Source organism: Ixodes scapularis, unplaced genomic scaffold, assembly GCF_016920785.2.
Source record: "Ixodes scapularis isolate PalLabHiFi unplaced genomic scaffold, ASM1692078v2 PGA_scaffold0__279_contigs__length_252992795, whole genome shotgun sequence".
NCBI lineage: Eukaryota > Metazoa > Arthropoda > Arachnida > Ixodida > Ixodidae > Ixodes > Ixodes scapularis.
In genome coordinates, this window is record NW_024609835.1 from 39,280,028 (window position 1) to 39,297,282 (window position 17,255).

At 46.7% G+C, this 17,255-nt stretch overlaps 1 protein-coding gene across 3 annotated transcripts in view; it reads left to right on the plus strand.

The window, feature by feature from the left end:
* LOC8042160 (protein Aster-B) overlaps positions 1 to 17,255 on the plus strand; it is a 121,786-nt gene that overhangs the window by 99,405 nt on the left and 5,126 nt on the right. For all 3 annotated transcript variants that reach the window (XM_040502836.2, XM_040502837.1, XM_040502838.2), the window contains 6 exons: positions 4,624 to 4,816; positions 5,609 to 5,662; positions 5,754 to 5,900; positions 6,481 to 6,559; positions 11,617 to 11,715; positions 13,117 to 13,237. In XM_040502836.2, the coding sequence (XP_040358770.1) occupies positions 4,624 to 4,816; positions 5,609 to 5,662; positions 5,754 to 5,900; positions 6,481 to 6,559; positions 11,617 to 11,715; positions 13,117 to 13,237 (693 nt within the window). The remainder of the gene's footprint in view (positions 1 to 4,623; positions 4,817 to 5,608; positions 5,663 to 5,753; positions 5,901 to 6,480; positions 6,560 to 11,616; positions 11,716 to 13,116; positions 13,238 to 17,255) is intronic.

The window sequence follows — 17,255 nt, forward strand, 5'->3', positions numbered from 1 at the left end:
AGAAACTGAGCATTCGGCTACGCGTAGTTCACTTTACGGTGATAAAACACGGTTGTTTTTTCCTCGAAACACCGGGTATTTAACGTACTGTACTTACCAGACCGGATACGATTTTTAGACTTTAGCATATTTTGCTTCTGGATATTAAATAACACTATAGTTCTGCATGTGTTATATCTGTACTAAAATTTTGCATGCACATAAACCAATATGTGACCAAAGAACATGAGATTTGGAAGCCGCTCCTTTATGCAAAGAGCTGGGCCACGAACTTGCCCCAGGCATCTGTCTGCTGGCATCGATAAAAGAACAATTGAATGTTGCATGTGAGGACCAGTCGGCTGCTGCCGACAGATCTCGTCTAGTGGTATCTACCGCCTCCGAGGCCTTGGATGTGGCGGCCGCTCGAGAGAAGCTATATAATACATTAAGTTGCACATTTGATATCAACTATGGTTTATTTCGTGTAATAAGACTAAACTTGATGTAATGTTTTATTTATGTGTTACCGATTCTCGTGTTTTTCTGTTTTTGCATTGCAATGTAGCCTTTTTAGGTTTACTCGCGGGCAGCGTGCTCAAGGTAGTGCGAGTGTTATTGGTTTTCGTGCTGTTGTTATTCATTTTTATCTGACAATGTTTACAGCCCCCTTATGTAATGTCCTCTTTAAACGGCCCTTAAGGATAAATGACGATGAAACGAGTGCGACTAAACAGTTTTTTCGCGTATAAGTCGCAGTAGCCAGTAAAACACTGCATCATTTTTCCTTTTGAATAATTGAGGGTAATGAACATGCTTAATTTCAAGTAAAATATTAGGGTTGTAATGTTTCAATAAAAGGCTGCAAGCTGTATTTTTGTTTCAAAATAACCAATATGAAGAAAAAAATCAGTGTTTACGCCTTTTTCCGCAACCCACCATTGGATCGAAGTTTCGTTTTGCGCCTACGCATAATTTTCTCCATCACTTTTCTTCTTCCAGTAACTTTCGGTTCCATAAACGGGCATCGGAACTTGCAAATATCCGAATAGGCCGCGCGCGAAGTCCTGCGCGCTCTTGCTTATTCCATGTGACACGGAGGAGAGCGAGGAGATAGCACAGTTGCTCACCTTGGAGAGCAACTGCGCTAGGCATCGTCCTTGTTATCTGTTAGTACCGTTTGTACCTTAAGTTGCCGGCAATCCTGTCGGAACAGCAAAAAAAAAAAAAGTTTGTCGACGAAACGTTTTACGGTGGTGCTGTCGACGAAACGATTGTCGACGAAACGTCACAGTGTCAACGAAACGTGTGTCCATGAAACGTGTGTCCACGAAAAGTTGTCCACGAAACGTAATTCCACGAAACGAGTTTCGACGAAATGATAGGGACCCTTACGATAATGATGACAATGCTCCTCTTGAGACCGCACGCAGCGCCTTCTCGCGGAGTATTCGATGCGCCCGTTCGCGATGATACCAATGATACCGTCCGATTTCGGCGACCGATGCCGATTTCGCCACCGTTTGCGCGGTGCATTTCTTTGCTTTTTTTTTCTTCTCGTTTTCAGTAAATTTTTGTAATAAATACGTTCTAGGCGGACTAATTTTATCGCTATAAATCGTATTTACTCGCAAAATGAACGCGCTTTTTTTTCCGAAAAATCGATGCAAAGTTGGGGGGGGGGGGGGGCGTTCATTACGCGAAGTAAAATTTTTGCGTTCGTATTTACTTGCATAATGAACCGACCTTTTATCCCGACCCCGTAACCAAACTAAGCTGTGCAAAAAAAGAAAAACTCTTTGTTTTCTTTTTCTCTTAATTCCTTGGGTTGTTTTTTTTTTTTTGCCGCCTTTTGCAAGTTGTTTTGTTTGCTTAGGCGAGGGCTCTCCGCTTATCTTTCTTATCTCCTTGCGCGCGGCGCGCGACCCCCCGTAACCAAACTGCGCTGTGCAAAAAAAAAAAGTTTTTTTTTTTATTTTGTGAGTGTTTTTTTTTTTTTTGCCGCCTTTCGCAAGCTGCTTTGTTTGCTTAGAGGGCTTCTCCGCTCCTCTTCCTTACCTCCTTTCGCGCGGCAAGGAGGTAAGGAAAAAACGCTCCACTTTGTTTTTGTTTCTCTTACTTCCGCCGGTTTTTTTTTTTTTTTTTTTTTTTTTTTTTGCCGCCTTTCGCGAGCTGTTTCGTTCGCTTAAAGCGCTTCTCCGCTTCTCTTTCTTACCTCCTTGCGCGCGGCGTCGCGCGAACCCAAAATTCAAACTGCGCTGTGCAAAAAAAAAAAAAAAAAAAGAAAAAGCTCCTTTCTGTGTTTTTTTTTCTTGCTTCCGTTGGATCTTTGCGAATTTTTTAACGCCTTTTGCAAGGCGTTTTGTTCGCCCACGCTGCCCATGCATTCGCGACCTCGCTGCACCAGGATAGAAAAGTGCGTTCATTTCGCGCGCGTGGGGGGAGGGGGTCAAAATTTGGACGTCCGAGTTGAGAATGCGTTTATTACGCGAGTGAAAAAAAAGTGAAAGCCATTTACAACTCCCTGTAACGCCGAATTAGAGCGCAGCTCTTGAGGAGGAGGAGGGAAGGGTACTGGGGGGGGGGTCACGTGACCTAGGGGGGTCACGTGACGATGCCGATGACGTCATCATTAACGATGACGATGCGGATACCAATGACGTCATCAGTGACGTCACTGATGACGTCATCAGTGATGATGACGATACCGGTGACGTCATCAGTGACGATGCGGATGCCGGTGACGTCATCAGTGACGTCACTGATGACGTCATCAGCGATGTTGACGATGCGGATGGTGATGATGACGATGCGGATGCCGGTGACGTCATCATTGATGATGACGATGCCGGTGACGTCACTGATGACGTCATCAGTGATGATGACGCTGACGATGCGGATGCCGGTGACGTCATCAGTGATGATGACGATGCGGATGCCGGTGACGTCATCAGTGACGTCACTGATGACGTCATCAGCGACGATGACGATGCGGATGCCGGTGACGTCATCAGTGACGTCACTGATGACGTCATCAGCGACGATGACGATGCGGATGGTGATGACGTCATCAGTGATGATGACGATGCGGATGCCGGTGACGTCATCAGTGACGTCACTGATGACGTCATCATTGACGCTGACGATGCGGATGCCGGTGACGTCATCAGTGACGTCACTGATGACGTCATCGGGGGGTCACGTGACTTGGGGAGCCACGTGACTTTGGGTGTCACGTGACCCTGGGGGAGGGGTCACATGACCTTGGGGAGGCACGTGACCTTGGGTGTCACGTGACCTTAATGTCACGTGACCCTTGGTGAGGGGTCATGTGACCTTGGGATGACCTTGGGGGTCAAGTGACCTTGGGATGACCTTGGTTACGCCGACGGCAACGCCGACGCCTCAAGCCGGGAACGGGCCCCTAAGAGCTGCGCTCTAAAAAAGTCGAAATTTTGAGAGCCGACTTGGGGGGTGCGTTCATTACGCGAGTGCGTTCATTGTGCGAGTAAATACGGTATCTGGTTTTTAGAGCGCAGCTCTTAGGGGCCCGTTCCCGGCTTGAGCGGCGTCGCCGTCGCCGTCGGCGTCGGCGTAACCAAGGTCATCCCAAGGTCACGTGACCCCTCCAGGTCACGTGACCCCTCCCAAGGTCATCTCAAGGTCACGTGACCCCTGAAGGTCACGTGGGGTCATCTTGGGATCACGTGACCCCTCCCAAGGTCATTTCAAGGTCACGTGACCCCTCTGAGGTCACGTGACCCCTCCCAAGGTCATCTCAAGGTCACGTGACCCCAAGGTGACCCCATGTGACCCCCCAGGTCACGTGACCCCTCCAGGTCACGTGACCCCCGAGGTCACGTGACCCCCTGAGGTCACGTGGGGGTCACCTTGGGGGTCACGTGACCTTGAGGTGACCCCCATGTGACACCCAAGGTCACGTGACCCCCAGGTCACGCCTCCCCGAGGTCACGTGACCCCCTCCCCGAAGTCACGTGACACCCCCCCCCCCCCCCCGAGGTCACGTGACCCCCCCGGAGCATATTAAAGAATGAGGGGAGGAAAGGAGAAGGAGGAGGGGTCTACCCTCCCCTCAGTACCCTTCCCTACTCCTCCTCAAGAGCTGCGCTCCCATTCGGCGTTACAGGGATTTGTAAACGGCTTTCACTTTTTTTTTACATGGACAAAGTGCAAAAATTGATAGTTTCAAACAAACTGATTGTTATAAGCAGTACATCATTATATGTGGTATCGTTTTAAGTGGACTGCACTGTACATACCATTGACTCAACTTCCTATCTGCATACAACTACTCCTTTTACAACAGACCGAAATCTTGGTCAAAATCCAGGTCTGTTATAACGAGCTTGGACTGTATTAGTTTTGTCAGCGAAAGCGACTGTGCCTTCGACAGCAAAGAATAGGAATGAAGATGCGAAGTTCTTTCCGTGTCTCGCCTGACACAACGTTTGTGATGCTGTCTAGGACATCCAGTGTGTGTGTGTGTGAATGGGCAAGGATCTAACTTGAGCGACGTTTTCAATCTTCCGAGGTTGTGCAGCGAGACTCACAAAACCCCCCTTTTAGTTTTGGGGGATATGGCCTTCAAGATTGTTTCTTGCCTGGCCCTCCGCCCTGGTGCAGATCCTGCTGAAGCAGAGCCGTCCTGGCCAGGTGTACGCCATCGACTGCGACGTGCAGAGCACGGGGATCCCGTACAGCGACGCCTTCTGCGTCAAGTCACACTACTGCCTGTCTCGCATCTCAGACAGCCGCTGCCGCCTACGCATCTTTGCCTGCATACGCTACAAGAAGTCTGTCTGGGGCCTCGTGAAGTGTGAGTCTCTGCCAGAAAAGTCACCAAATGAGCTATTCGGCAGAGTAACGACGCCTTGGCCATATTGTTACGTAGAATCACTTGTGCCAGCTGTCACCAGCTTCTCTCAATGTGCCCGATGGAAAATGCAACAAGTGCTCTTCATTGTGCTGCTTGCTAGAACAGTTCGCAACAGAGCAAAACGCTACTGCACTGACACCGTACCTACAGCTGAGAAGTCGCGGTTCAGAACAGTTGTAAATGGCGCTCGTCCATCACTAGGCACCGAAGTAATGATGCCCACAAGCCGCTGTTGCCTAAGCAAGTGTCACGTGACGTGAATGAATTGATGGCCATCGTCGCAGTGTCGGTCAATGGGCAATCGGGGCAAAGGGGGTCGACACTCTGAGCTTAGCTTTCTGGTGACTCTAACTACCAGCCACATCACAGTACCTTGATTTAATTCATATGTTATTATTTGTTTTTTACGAGCAATAACAATTGCTGCAATCCTTATTGCCTGTTTGATGATTTGGGGACGGCTTTGTAACAATCAAAGTGTCATATTTTTTATTGAGGCTCACTTATTGCAATTTAATGATCGAAGAGACAGTAGTATTTTGAGGCACACCAGAAAGGAAGTTGATGCCTTACTACTTTGGCAACTTAAACAGGACCATCACCCAAAACTGTGGTATACTAGCGAAAATGTGCCATCTTTGAGCCTGTATTGGCAAGGCACCAACGCATGTGATTAGCACGATTCGAAGCAAAGGGTTCAACAGCCAATCTCAAGTGTGTGCCTCCTTGCAGCTGTGATAGAGAAGAACTCCCTGCAAGGAGTGGCTGGCTTCTGCAATGACCTGGGTAAGTGTCCATGTTTGGATGCTCGATGGATAAGAAACCGTAGACGGGAGAAGATGGAGATCACACCCCAATGTTGTGCTTGTGTGTGCAGAGGGGGCGCTGCTCACGGAGGCTGAGCGTCTGCAGCCGGCTTCTGCGCAAGGCCACAAGCAGCGACGCAGACGGCTGAGGGACTCCCAGCATGACCAGGGACAGAGGGACCGCTCCAGCAGCTCACAAGCCTGCTTCCCCAGATTCGGTAGGACTTCATTATGTGCACACACCCTTGATTCTTCTGCTGGTGCACTGCTTTTGTCAAGCTCCCACTAATCTAGCGGGGACATTGATTTTTTAGGCACGAGTCTGGACAATGAATGTGAAAGTTTGCTTTGCCTTTTGTTAATATGTTTCAATGCTTTGGCAATGTGAATCCTCTGACCAACTGTTTTTGTTGGATAAGCTTGCTGTACGGGTAAAAAATTAATTCAGTTTATGTTTACAAGTTAAAGCTGCATTTGTCAATTCTTAATGAACAAGTTTAAGACAGTTGTAATCTTTAGTTGAAGCCCTTTTATGTTGGCCAACATTCATTTTGTGAAAGCCTCACAACTATCAGCTTTATCACTTTTATGTGTGGAAATATGAGATATTTTGGAAGTAACATGAGAAGCCTGGGAAACCTAATAAGAATACTTCAGACTGCTGCTTCCTCAACCGGACATTTGCTTCGTTTTTTAGCTTTGTGGGAAAAAAATGCAACCTTTATTTAATTTTTGAGTGAAGAGGCATTTTAGTAAATAAGTGTTGAACTTGTGGTGATCCCTAATGTCTGCTTGCAGGCTCTGCCAGGATCCACCTTGGCGAGTCTAGACGAAGTTGCTTGCCTACCAGTGCCACCCTCAAAGCTCTGCTGTTCCTGTGAGTGGTTGGGTGGCCGTCATCTCTTTTTTACCAGCGATACCCACCTTGCTCTTAGTTCATCATAAAGTCTAGCGGTTGGTAAATTGTCATGCCGGTAGATTCATACTCTGATGAATATACAAATTAATTAGCTTATTGTAACTGTTAATGGATAGACCAAGTTATTGTCTTTATTTTAATTCAAAGAAACGATTTCCAAGTGCATTAATTTTCTGCCCAAACAGTTCATGGATTGTTCAGTGCGACACTCACCACCCTGTCATATGTCACATATGCAGGATGTGATGGTGGAGTGTTTACGACGTGTTGATAGTGCCTCGTCTATACACCTTTGCAAGTGGGATTCCAACTTAACCTCGAACTGCACGCCGAGGTGACCTATTCTCCAGCCAGGACATTCGCTCTTTGTCGTACAATGTTGCCAAGCGTCTCTTGCTGAAGCATATGCCACTGAATGCAGAAAGAGATTTCTGAAAGATACAGGTGTTGTTTCTGGCAGTGAAAGAGCACAAACATTTAAATAAGATTCCTAAATCAGTAACAAACTGAAAAATTCGAAAAATATCTCAAGTCTCAGAGCGCTTATCAGAATGTGCCAGAAGCCGCATGGCCATTGCATCAATGATGGCTGCGCTCGCGGCAGCTCTGGCTTCCATGACGTGCTGGAACAGAGGCTGCAGTCATTATGAAGTCAGCTTCAACCCTTGAACATGCTCCCTCCTACAATATTTGATGCTACGATTCTGAGTGGATATACCTCCTCCTGCAAACCGAAACAGCAAGTGCGTGGCAAACGCTGGCCGTCACCTTGTCCTCGCGCACCCCAATGACGGGCCCCTAGCACACCCATACATGGCAGAAACGTTACACAGTGCCAGCATCGCTCAAAATAACAGTGCACAGGAGCCTCTCTTGCAAACGTGTATAGAAGGCCAATATTGAAGCTTCTAAAAAGGAACAAGCCTTTATGAAACCAAATTTTGTATAATTAATCGAAGGAACACTGAACTCTTAAAAAACAGTTGTTGATGATTGCTTGGATAAAACATATGCACCACAAAAATAAACTTTCCCCAAAAAAAAACAAAATTTTAAGAACAATACTTACGCTGCGAGGCACATTTGAGCAATTCTGAAAAGTTGCTTCTGTTTTGAAGTCAATGTCTCAATATAGAAGCATGTGTCGGAATCCTTCCAACCTGAAAATAAATGCACAACAAAAATAGAACGCTAAACATTTTTTTTTGGTGGGGGGGGAGGGGGTTGGGGTGGGGGGGGGAGGAGGGAGGGAGGGAGGGGAGGGAGGGGGGGGGAGGGCGGAGTTTGTGTTCTGTGACGCTCATGTCCTGCGCAGGTACCTACAAAAAGTTTTGGGAAAAGTTCAGTGCCCTTAGCAGCGATTCCGAAATACAGTATAGACCACTTACAACGTAACCGCTTATAGTGCAGGACCGGGTATAACGCGGTTTTTTTAAACCACAGGTTCGCCTCCCATAGAACTCCATGTAATTACATACCGCTTAAAATGCAGGCGCGCGAAGGGAAATACCGGTTATAGTGCGGTTTCTGGCACAGCCCGCTGACCGCGCCGACGACCGGAGCAGTGAGCACGCTTCCCTGTGCGACACTCGCGGGGCAAGGAGGTTGCTCGAAGAAGCGGGGGAGGGGGGGGAGAAGCGAAGAGAGAGGCTTCAGTTGCCATAGCGACGGAGGGACGCACGCACGTGTCGTTCACATGCGTGCGTCCCTCCGCTGCGTTAAAAACAAACAACCGCAACGACAGACCAATCGCAGGTCGAGGACAGACCAATCGCAGGTCGCAAACATGGCGTCTGTTGTGATTGTCGTCGTAGACGGCATTCATCTCATCGTTCCGCGTAAAAACGCTATCCTTGACTGTGAATTTTCGTTGTTCAAGTTGTGCTCAAGTTCAAGGTATTACTGGCGCGTACCATATGAAGGATGCGAATTTTCACGTGTTTTCGTCTCCGGAGAAAAGTGATTAGGGTTAGCAATCCTGAACGCTCGCAACGTCTGTCCGCAACCTGCGCCAGGCAAAAGCCTCTTCATTTCTTTCAAAATGTGTGACACACTTGAGACAGAACTGTACTAGTCTGGTGAAATAAAGACTAAGCTTTATTTTTCATCTAACATAAAATAAATTCTTTTACAAAGGTAAGTTGTCTCATGGCATGTATTTTGGCCTGAAAAATTGATGTTTTGGTTATAGCGCGGTACCGCTTATAGTGCGGATTTTCGCGACTCCCGCGACATACATTATATGCGGTCTACACTGTATACTTTTATTTCGGCGTCGGCATTTCGAAATAGCTTTTGGAATCGCTCCTAACTCGGAGCACCGTAAGTTTTGTGACGGGAATATTGCACTGAAAAGTTTTCTTTTTGAGGGGAAATTAATTTTGTGACAGCACTTCAAAAAAAATTATACAGGGTTGATTGTGCTAGGGAGCACGGAACGTGTCCCGCACAAACCACACTCGGTGTGTCGTTGGTGCAAGATTTTTCAATCTTATTGTCAATTCTAATGTGGAACGTTGTTTGGCTAGGTGTTCAACATTTCGTGAAGCCCAAAAATGAAGCCAGGATAAAAGCGTGGCTGCTAGGCTCGACACTGATTGGTTTTGAGTGGAAGGAGGGAAGAGACCCTCGCAGTAAAAAAGTGTTTGTGCCAGTTGGGAATCAAGCCCAGACCACTTAGATTATAAAGCGAGTTCCTTTCCAGCATGTCACTACACACCGCTGTGAGTTGAGGTGCTATTTGGCGGGAAAGCCCCATGGGGCATCCGCTCTGCGTCCGGCAGAAAGCAACTTGACACCGTGCGACACATTTTTTAAAACTTGGGTTAGCGCCGGTATCTCCATTCCAGGAATTTCTGTTCGCGACTCCAGTGAAATCGACGCCGCTTAGCAGCAACGCTGAGAAGCTCAGGAGAGAAGGTTGTTTCGACTCTGTCGTCTGCTATCACTGCTTGGTTCTTGTAGGCAGCATAGAAACAAACATTGTTTCCAGTAATTATTTTTATGCTTCCGCTGTGTCGTTCCTACGCACTGGGTAGAAGAAGGTTTCTGTCGTCAAAAAATCTCTTTGCTTTCATATGCAACACCGATTTTACGCTGCAGTGCAAAAGATTTATGGTGGTCCGCTTGCTGAACGACGAAAACGACCTCCTTTCGTCTGCCATTTTGCCTGACTAGTGCACCCCCTATAGTTTGTTGGAGTCGCGAATAGAGTGTGCATGCCACGCATTAAGCCAGTCGCTAAACTAACCAATGAAGGACGTTAAGAGCGTAGACGCAACATGTTTCACGTGCAACACAATTGTCCGACAATTTACTATTAATTTTTTTTTATTATTATTATTTATTCTAATGCGAGAGTGTTAAGGAGCTTGTGTCGCAGAAAGCCGGCAAGACGGGAAAATTCTGATTGGTAGTTAGGGTCATGACGTCATATTCACATGACCTCTCACGGGAATTTCATACAACCCACAACGCTGACATGAAACGTGACATCACGTGTGGAATGAAAGTGATTGAAACATGACATGTAAAGCGAATTGGAGGTTGTTGCATGTCTCAAATGATTTTACTTTATAAGAAAAAGTTACTGAAAAGGAAAAATGTTTTTTTTAGACAATCTAGTTGGGACATGCACGTAAAAAATTAATTTTAGGCAAAAAAAAAAAAAATTTTAGAGCAATATTGGTGGCGCGAGACGCGATTTAGTCGGTAATCACCTTCTTTCCACTTGTTTTCTCTCTGCATTTCTGGTGCGTGGAGGAGAGGTGGATTGGCTTCGCGTTCACGTTGAGGTGAATAGAATGAATGACCATCTCGTTGTGGTCGAAAGAGCAAATGACCATTCTGTGACGTCATGGACTTTGCGCACAGAATTTCAAATAAATCTATCACCGTCAATATTGCTCTAAAATTTTTTTTTTTTGTGTGTAAAATTTATTTTTTGATTCAAGTGTCCCAACCAGACTGTAGGAATGCAAAAGCACTCCTACATGCAGTGCATTCCTACAAACAGCGCGCCACGTCTTCCTTTTCACACGACACTCCGGCGGTGACATTACGCCCTCCCCCACTGCGCGGACGCGGCAAACCCCGCCGGCTTCACGACTGCTTCTGTGACGAAGCATCTGCGTTGCTGTGCTTTTTTTGTGGGTTTTATTTCTGAGGCACGTCCGCTTTGACCTTGAGTGCCCCTGCCAGCTTTCGTGACGAAGCATCTGTGTTGCTGTGCTTTTCTTTGTGTTTTATTTCTGAGGCACGTGCTTGATGATGTATTGGTGTGACCATCTTTCGGGCACAACGCCTCCGTTTTTTTGCGTAATGGGACATTTGGTAAGGTGAGGAAATTAAAAGAATGAAAAAATATATCATCCTCAATCGGTACCGCCTGTATAGGTACACCCGATTTAAAGCCAATTCGGTATAAATTAATTGGATCCTTAGATTAAAAGTGAATTACATATAAAAAGCCAATTGGGAACTAAGCTATTGAAAAAATAAAACTGGGCCTCGCCAAAAGAACGACCCGGGAAAGAATGACAGAGAGAGAGGGCCGCACAGATCCCGAACCCCGCCTAAACCCGCAAAAGGGCATGAATGTGCAACACAGTGGGTTCGACCTGACCGCGAGGCAACTATGAACCAAGCGGCCCCGCCGCTTGCTTGGTTTATGGTTGTTCATGGTATAAAGTTCGAGCGCTCGAACTTTATAAACTTCATTTATAATCTTAACGTCTGTAATGCTGCCAGCTTGTTGCTCATTTGTAACAATTTTCTCATTTAAAATGCCTCATAAAACACATTCTACAATAAAACTGTTTGGGAGTTCAGTGTCTTTTTAGAGAGCGGTTAACGTGCGGTCATTTCGGGAAACAGAGTTTTACCCCTAACACATGGAGCCCCCCTTGGTTGGCGTGAAGTGGCGTAGGGGTTGGCAGTTCACGAAGAAACCCTGGCAAGAGCTCTAGTGCAGGCTGTTCCAGGCCGGAGTTTTAAGCTTTGTGCCTGTGTTTCAGGGTGGTGCTTGTTCTCCTGATCAACATGACGCTGCTCTACAAGCTCTGGGTCCCTGGGGATCGGCCATTCTTCAGGGGCGTGGACATCCTTGTGCTCGAGTGAGCCACCTTGAAACCTCTTTGACATCAACGCTATCTGTCGATGACAACCCATGCTACCATTCAAAAGATTGAGATATAATTGTTGTCACTAAGAGGGAAGGAATTCACTTCAGAGTGATATCGATTGGCCCAGGTTTCACTGTACTTTATTCACCCCTAAGCTGACTGTGCTGTGAATGCTATGCGCTCGTTGAACTAGTCGTGTGTCTGTCTTCCGCCACGTGCATGACGTTATTCCCATACCACTGTGCAGAGAGCAGGGCCAAGCAATGAAGGAGAGGTGGCCGATCGGTCCAGCGAGCTCCTAGCTCCCACCGGACTGTTAGCTTGTGGGTGACCAGAGTATAGACCTTGCTAAATTCATTCTTCGCCCAGGACAATTACCCTCCCTGCCGAGTTATTTTCACACTGGGTCTTTAGTAGCACTTTATCCTCTGCTGAGAGTGGCTGTTGATCTGCACCCTTAGTGGTGTCGTGCTGTCTCACATTTCTGGTTTGAAGTTCCATTTTGTATGTTAGTAACACCTGTGATGAATGTGATTTGTCTCGGTGTATTCGCTCCTGCTTGGGCTCTTTTGGTCTGCAGTATATCGTCAATAAGTAAATTAAATAAATAAAATAAGAACTTGCCAGAAACAGTTATGCAATATGAAGTTCCAGGCAAAATCTATTTGGAACTTTTGTTGTTGTAGTAGGTTTTATCTAAACGTCTCTTTATTCAAAACTTGTGCGTGCTTGTGTCATCTTCACCAGCACTACTCACGTCCCCAGTGCCTCTATCTTCTACTGGCTGTTGACAATATTTTTGTCGTTGTTGCTGTACTGCTTGTTTCCCCTGCTGACTCGCATCTGAATTGTTTATTTCACAAATTTTGGCCCTTTTTTTTTCATTTTCCAGCAGTGGTTTAGCAAAGTCTGTAGTCATATTCAGATACAACAGAAGAGCACATCTCTGAGTTTCTTTTAAACTAATTTCTTCTCAGGGCCCCTCAGCCTGCCTTTATTGGAGGGATTTTCAGAACTGGATAGCTTCAGCATATCTGTAATATAGAAATCATCACACACCAAGTTTTGCGCATTGACCACCAAAAACAGAAATAATTATTACTGACACGTTGACGCACGCTTGACTGAGCACGAGAAAAATTGCCATAGGCTTCCGTTTCAGAACCCGCCAGCTCCGCAGCTACTGAGACTCGGGTGGTTGGTAAACCCTCGTTCGAAGCGTCATTTCCTCAACGTTTGAAGCATTTTATGTTTTTTTTTATTTGCGTAAAGGAGGGACATGACCGTAATATATGCATAGCAGTACCGACCAAGTTGCCTAACCCAAAGAGATGAGCAAAAGACACCTCCCAGCGTATGGCCAGGGGGCTGAGGCGTGCGTGTGGGGTGCAGGCCCGTGCCCACCAACCAGGAGGAGTGGGTGAGACTGCTTTCCAAGCGGGAGTCCCTGCGGCGCCTCGAAGCGGACACCTGGGGACGTACTGTCGAGGACCTGTTGCAGACGGTGCGCTCGGTGAGTCCGGCAACCCAAACCCATTTGCGCACGAAGAATTGCTTTGGGAGAGGCTTTTTTGGGCATGGTCTCAACAGGGCCACTCGCACCGTTGGCGAAGAGAATGAATTGTTGCGGGCGCTTTGTGTGGCTTGTTTTACGGCCATAGCCGTTATGGGCTCTTCCCACCAGTGTTGTTGTTGATGTTGTAGTTGGCATTGTAGGGCGTCCGTCGCCGATGCTGCCGAATCCCCAAAAAAGATCACCCGCCGCCCGCGAAAATCGAACCTGGCTCTGCCACCTGCAAAGCAGAGGCATTGCCAACCGAGCTACATCACGGCGCTAACGAGCCATTCTATATTGAGGGTTTTTGTGGCACTCAATGCCCACAGCACGCACTCTTGGGAACGAAAAAAAATAGCCGATAACAAATTGCCGTTGTAGCACCATCAGTGGCAAGAGCTTGTGCCGGGAGACGGGCTTTTGTGCTCCAGAGCCAAAAAGGAAACAACCGCATTCGGAACAAAACGAAACAAGACAAAAGCAGTCGGGATAAGAGGGACCTCTATTTTGTTCCAAACGCTTTCGTTTGCACACCCCACAATGCATGACTACGACGGCGATGCCGAATGAGTTCGTTGTGAACAAAGGAATGCTAAATTTTCTCCACAAAGTAAAGATGGGTGAGGATTCAGTTGTTGCAAATAGGCCATTGAATTCTGTTCTGTTCGGCATTCGCTTCGATTCGAATTTAGGTATTCGGCGATATCGACTTATTCTGCCTTCCCAAATACTCCTTGAATTTCTGTGCGGGTGGCACAAGGTCCCGACCACTCCGTCTAGTACACTGAATTCATGCTTCCACACTTGGTACACATTTGCCAACTCATCACCAGCGACATCACTTCTGTGGACTTCAGCGACCCCGCCAAAATATGGTCAAAATAGCGTCAATGGCGTGCTCGACTGGCTCGACATCAACGCAACTGTTGAATCTCTTCCCCAATATCGTTGACACCCTGCAATGTGGGAAAGAAAAGAACAGACAAGACATCACATTGTCTGGGAAGCAGCAGGTTGTTTCTTAAGCTTAACAGATTTGTTTAAAAAAAGCCGTGAAAGCTACTCTAATGCGGTTTGTGCAGGTGAGTTATACGGCAAGGGGGACATAATGTAAGAGGCTAATCATCACAGTAAGTAGAATAATTAACTAAAGTTTCTTAATTACCTTTCTAAAAAGTGAAAAAAGTCTGTTGCTTTCCAATAAAGTTCAGTTGAGAGTCAGGGCTCTGTCTGTCTATGTCTCCTATTGTCCTTTGTCTTGTTCGCGCTGTTCTTAATGCGAAAGAATTAACTGGTCCCATGGACCGAACCGACATCATCAGCTTTTGAAGACGTGCCAAATGGCACCTTTCTCTGTCCCAATAAAGCAAAGCCTGTTGTCTGTAGCAGAAATCTGATGGATAGGCTCCCATTGGCTCTCAGTCAGTCTGACCATGCAGAGCTTGCACGGTCAGACTCCTGAGAGGCTGCACAGCTGAGCTCAGCGCGGCACGGCCACTACACGAGAGCGCACGCTCGGTCGTCGGCTGCTACCTCGGCAGTAGCGAAACATGGCCGTTTATACCACTACGCTGCAGACAAACTAAGGGAGCGGAAGAACGACATTCATGCTTTCGCATCCACAACTCGCAAGAACTGCTTAGGTGTCCTCAGAATTTCTTGATCTTCGATACAAATGGTTCCAATTAGAAACTTGATGAGCATCATCGAAAACCACTTAATCAGTAATTTTTAGAAAGACTTTGAGCGTGAGGGAGGTGCGGTAGTGCACTATACCACCCGTGCAACAGGCACAAGGCGGGGGCTGTAATAAGAGATGAGGAAACTGCCCAGATGCGTTTCCGCATTGGTAGCCTTTCTACTGCTGCACGAGTGGTAACTTTAGCGCTCCATTGTGCTTCCCACGTGCTCCAAGCCTTTCTAATAGACTGCTTTAGTGGTTTTCGATGACGCACGGCAAGTTTCTAATCCGAAGCATACGTTTATTTTCAATAATTAAAATGTTATCTAACATATTTTAGTTAACTAGCCTACTGATTGTTGCAATTAACCCCCTATACTATGTCCCCCTAGCCATATAACTCACCTGCACAAACTGCATTGGTGTAGCTTTCATATCTTTTTTTAAGCAAATCTGTTTAGTTAAAGAGAAACACCCTCTAGACACAAACTCAGCTCTGTTACGTCACGCCGCGGTGGTCGCGCTTCGGGCACACTTCTGGTCTGGGGCTGTGGGCAGAAGTCACCATGCGGGACATGCATTCCTGTGTTGTTTGGAAAAAACGAGACAAATACTTGTCTTCTCGTTAAAACGCCACAACTGAGGCTGTACCAGAAGAGTTGGGAAAGGTTTGAAGATCAATTTTCGTGTGTTTTCTGCCTGCTCGGTTCGTCTGAAAACGTGGATAGTTGCTGTGAAAAGGGAAAACCAATGGCCGTCGAACCATGATTGCTTGTGCGGGAAGCACTTTGGGTTGGATTCCTGGATTCTTGGGGTCGTCAAATCTATTTGTTTTGTTCCAACATGAAAGCGGGAAAACCGCCAAGTTATCCGGACCACTCACGGACTACATTCGGTGCGTTTTCAAGTTGAAACGGCCGCCTGATCTTTCGAACTGTCATCTGCCCTTTCAAACTTGTCTGCTTGTTGTCTGCTCGTTCAAATGACAGCGGCCAAAGTGGATGCCACCGGCGTCGCGCATGCGTGAGGGAGTGTGGGCAAGAAGCTCGTCGTCGCCCATAAACAAACCACTGAAATGCGATGCTGTCGGCATCAGTGCAAGTCTCTGTGCTCTTTTTCATGTTGGAATTGTAGATTCAACGTCTTCCTGGCAATGTCTGACTACTTGAGCGGCCTCAGCGAAATTGTCAGGGCTTGTTACACCGCAAAACGTTGCGTGAATACAGTCAAACTCGGATATATCAAACTCGCCAAAAAATGGGAATTTGTTCGATATATTGTGTAATTCGATATAACAGTTTTAATGAATTTGACTCTCAAAAACCCACTTTCTGGTGACATATTACACAATGATATAGTCTTGCATTTCCTGCTGTTTTTGTCTTAAACAGTCGCAGTTTATGTTTCGTGGACAAATTTATCACCAGATTGAAGGATGTCCAATCGGTAGCGCCCAATTTCTGTTACAATGGCAAACCTTGTTATGGAGTATATGGAGGAAACTGTCCTTGAACATAATGGGCACCCAATAGGGTTTTACAAACGTCATGTGGACGACGCCTTTGGAATTTTAAACAAGGACCATGTTGCTGACTTTCATTTAGCTTTAAACAGCGTTGAACCATCAATCCGATTCACACATGAAGTTTAACAGAACTGTGCGCTGCCTTTTCTGGATGTTAATGTGTTTTAAAATAGTACCGGTCGCTTAGATACAACAGTGTACTGAAAAGCTTGTGATACAGGCAACCTCTTAAACTTCAACTCACATCGTTCGGTCGAACATAAAAAGGCTCTTGTAAAAACCCTCCTACATCGGTCCAACGCATTTCTTCTAATCCTCAATTGCGCGCATCAGAGGATGCTGTTATTGTTGACCTGTTGATGAAGCGGAATTATCCGAAACGTTTTATTAATAACATGTGCAAGCAGATGGGACAAAGAAGAAGTCAGGATAATGGAAGACCCAAGACGGGGGGAGGCACTCACTTGATCGAATGACATTTTAGCGAACGCCCACGTTTTACCGAATGACACTTTAGCGAATAGTCGGACGCCGCGAGGCGGCGTTTTCGGGTGGGCCAAATCGGTTCACATTTTTGTAACGAGTTGCCGCAGACTGTCGCCGCGAAGCGGCGTAAAGCGCAGCGCGGCGGGTGGGTTAACGCGCGCCCCCGTTATTCGCTAAAACGTTAATTCGCTCAAACGTCGCTGTTCGCTAAAATATCATTCGCTCATGTGATATGGACCCCAGGCCGGAGGCGCTGCACCCGCCTAAACGAACATGAAAGGGAC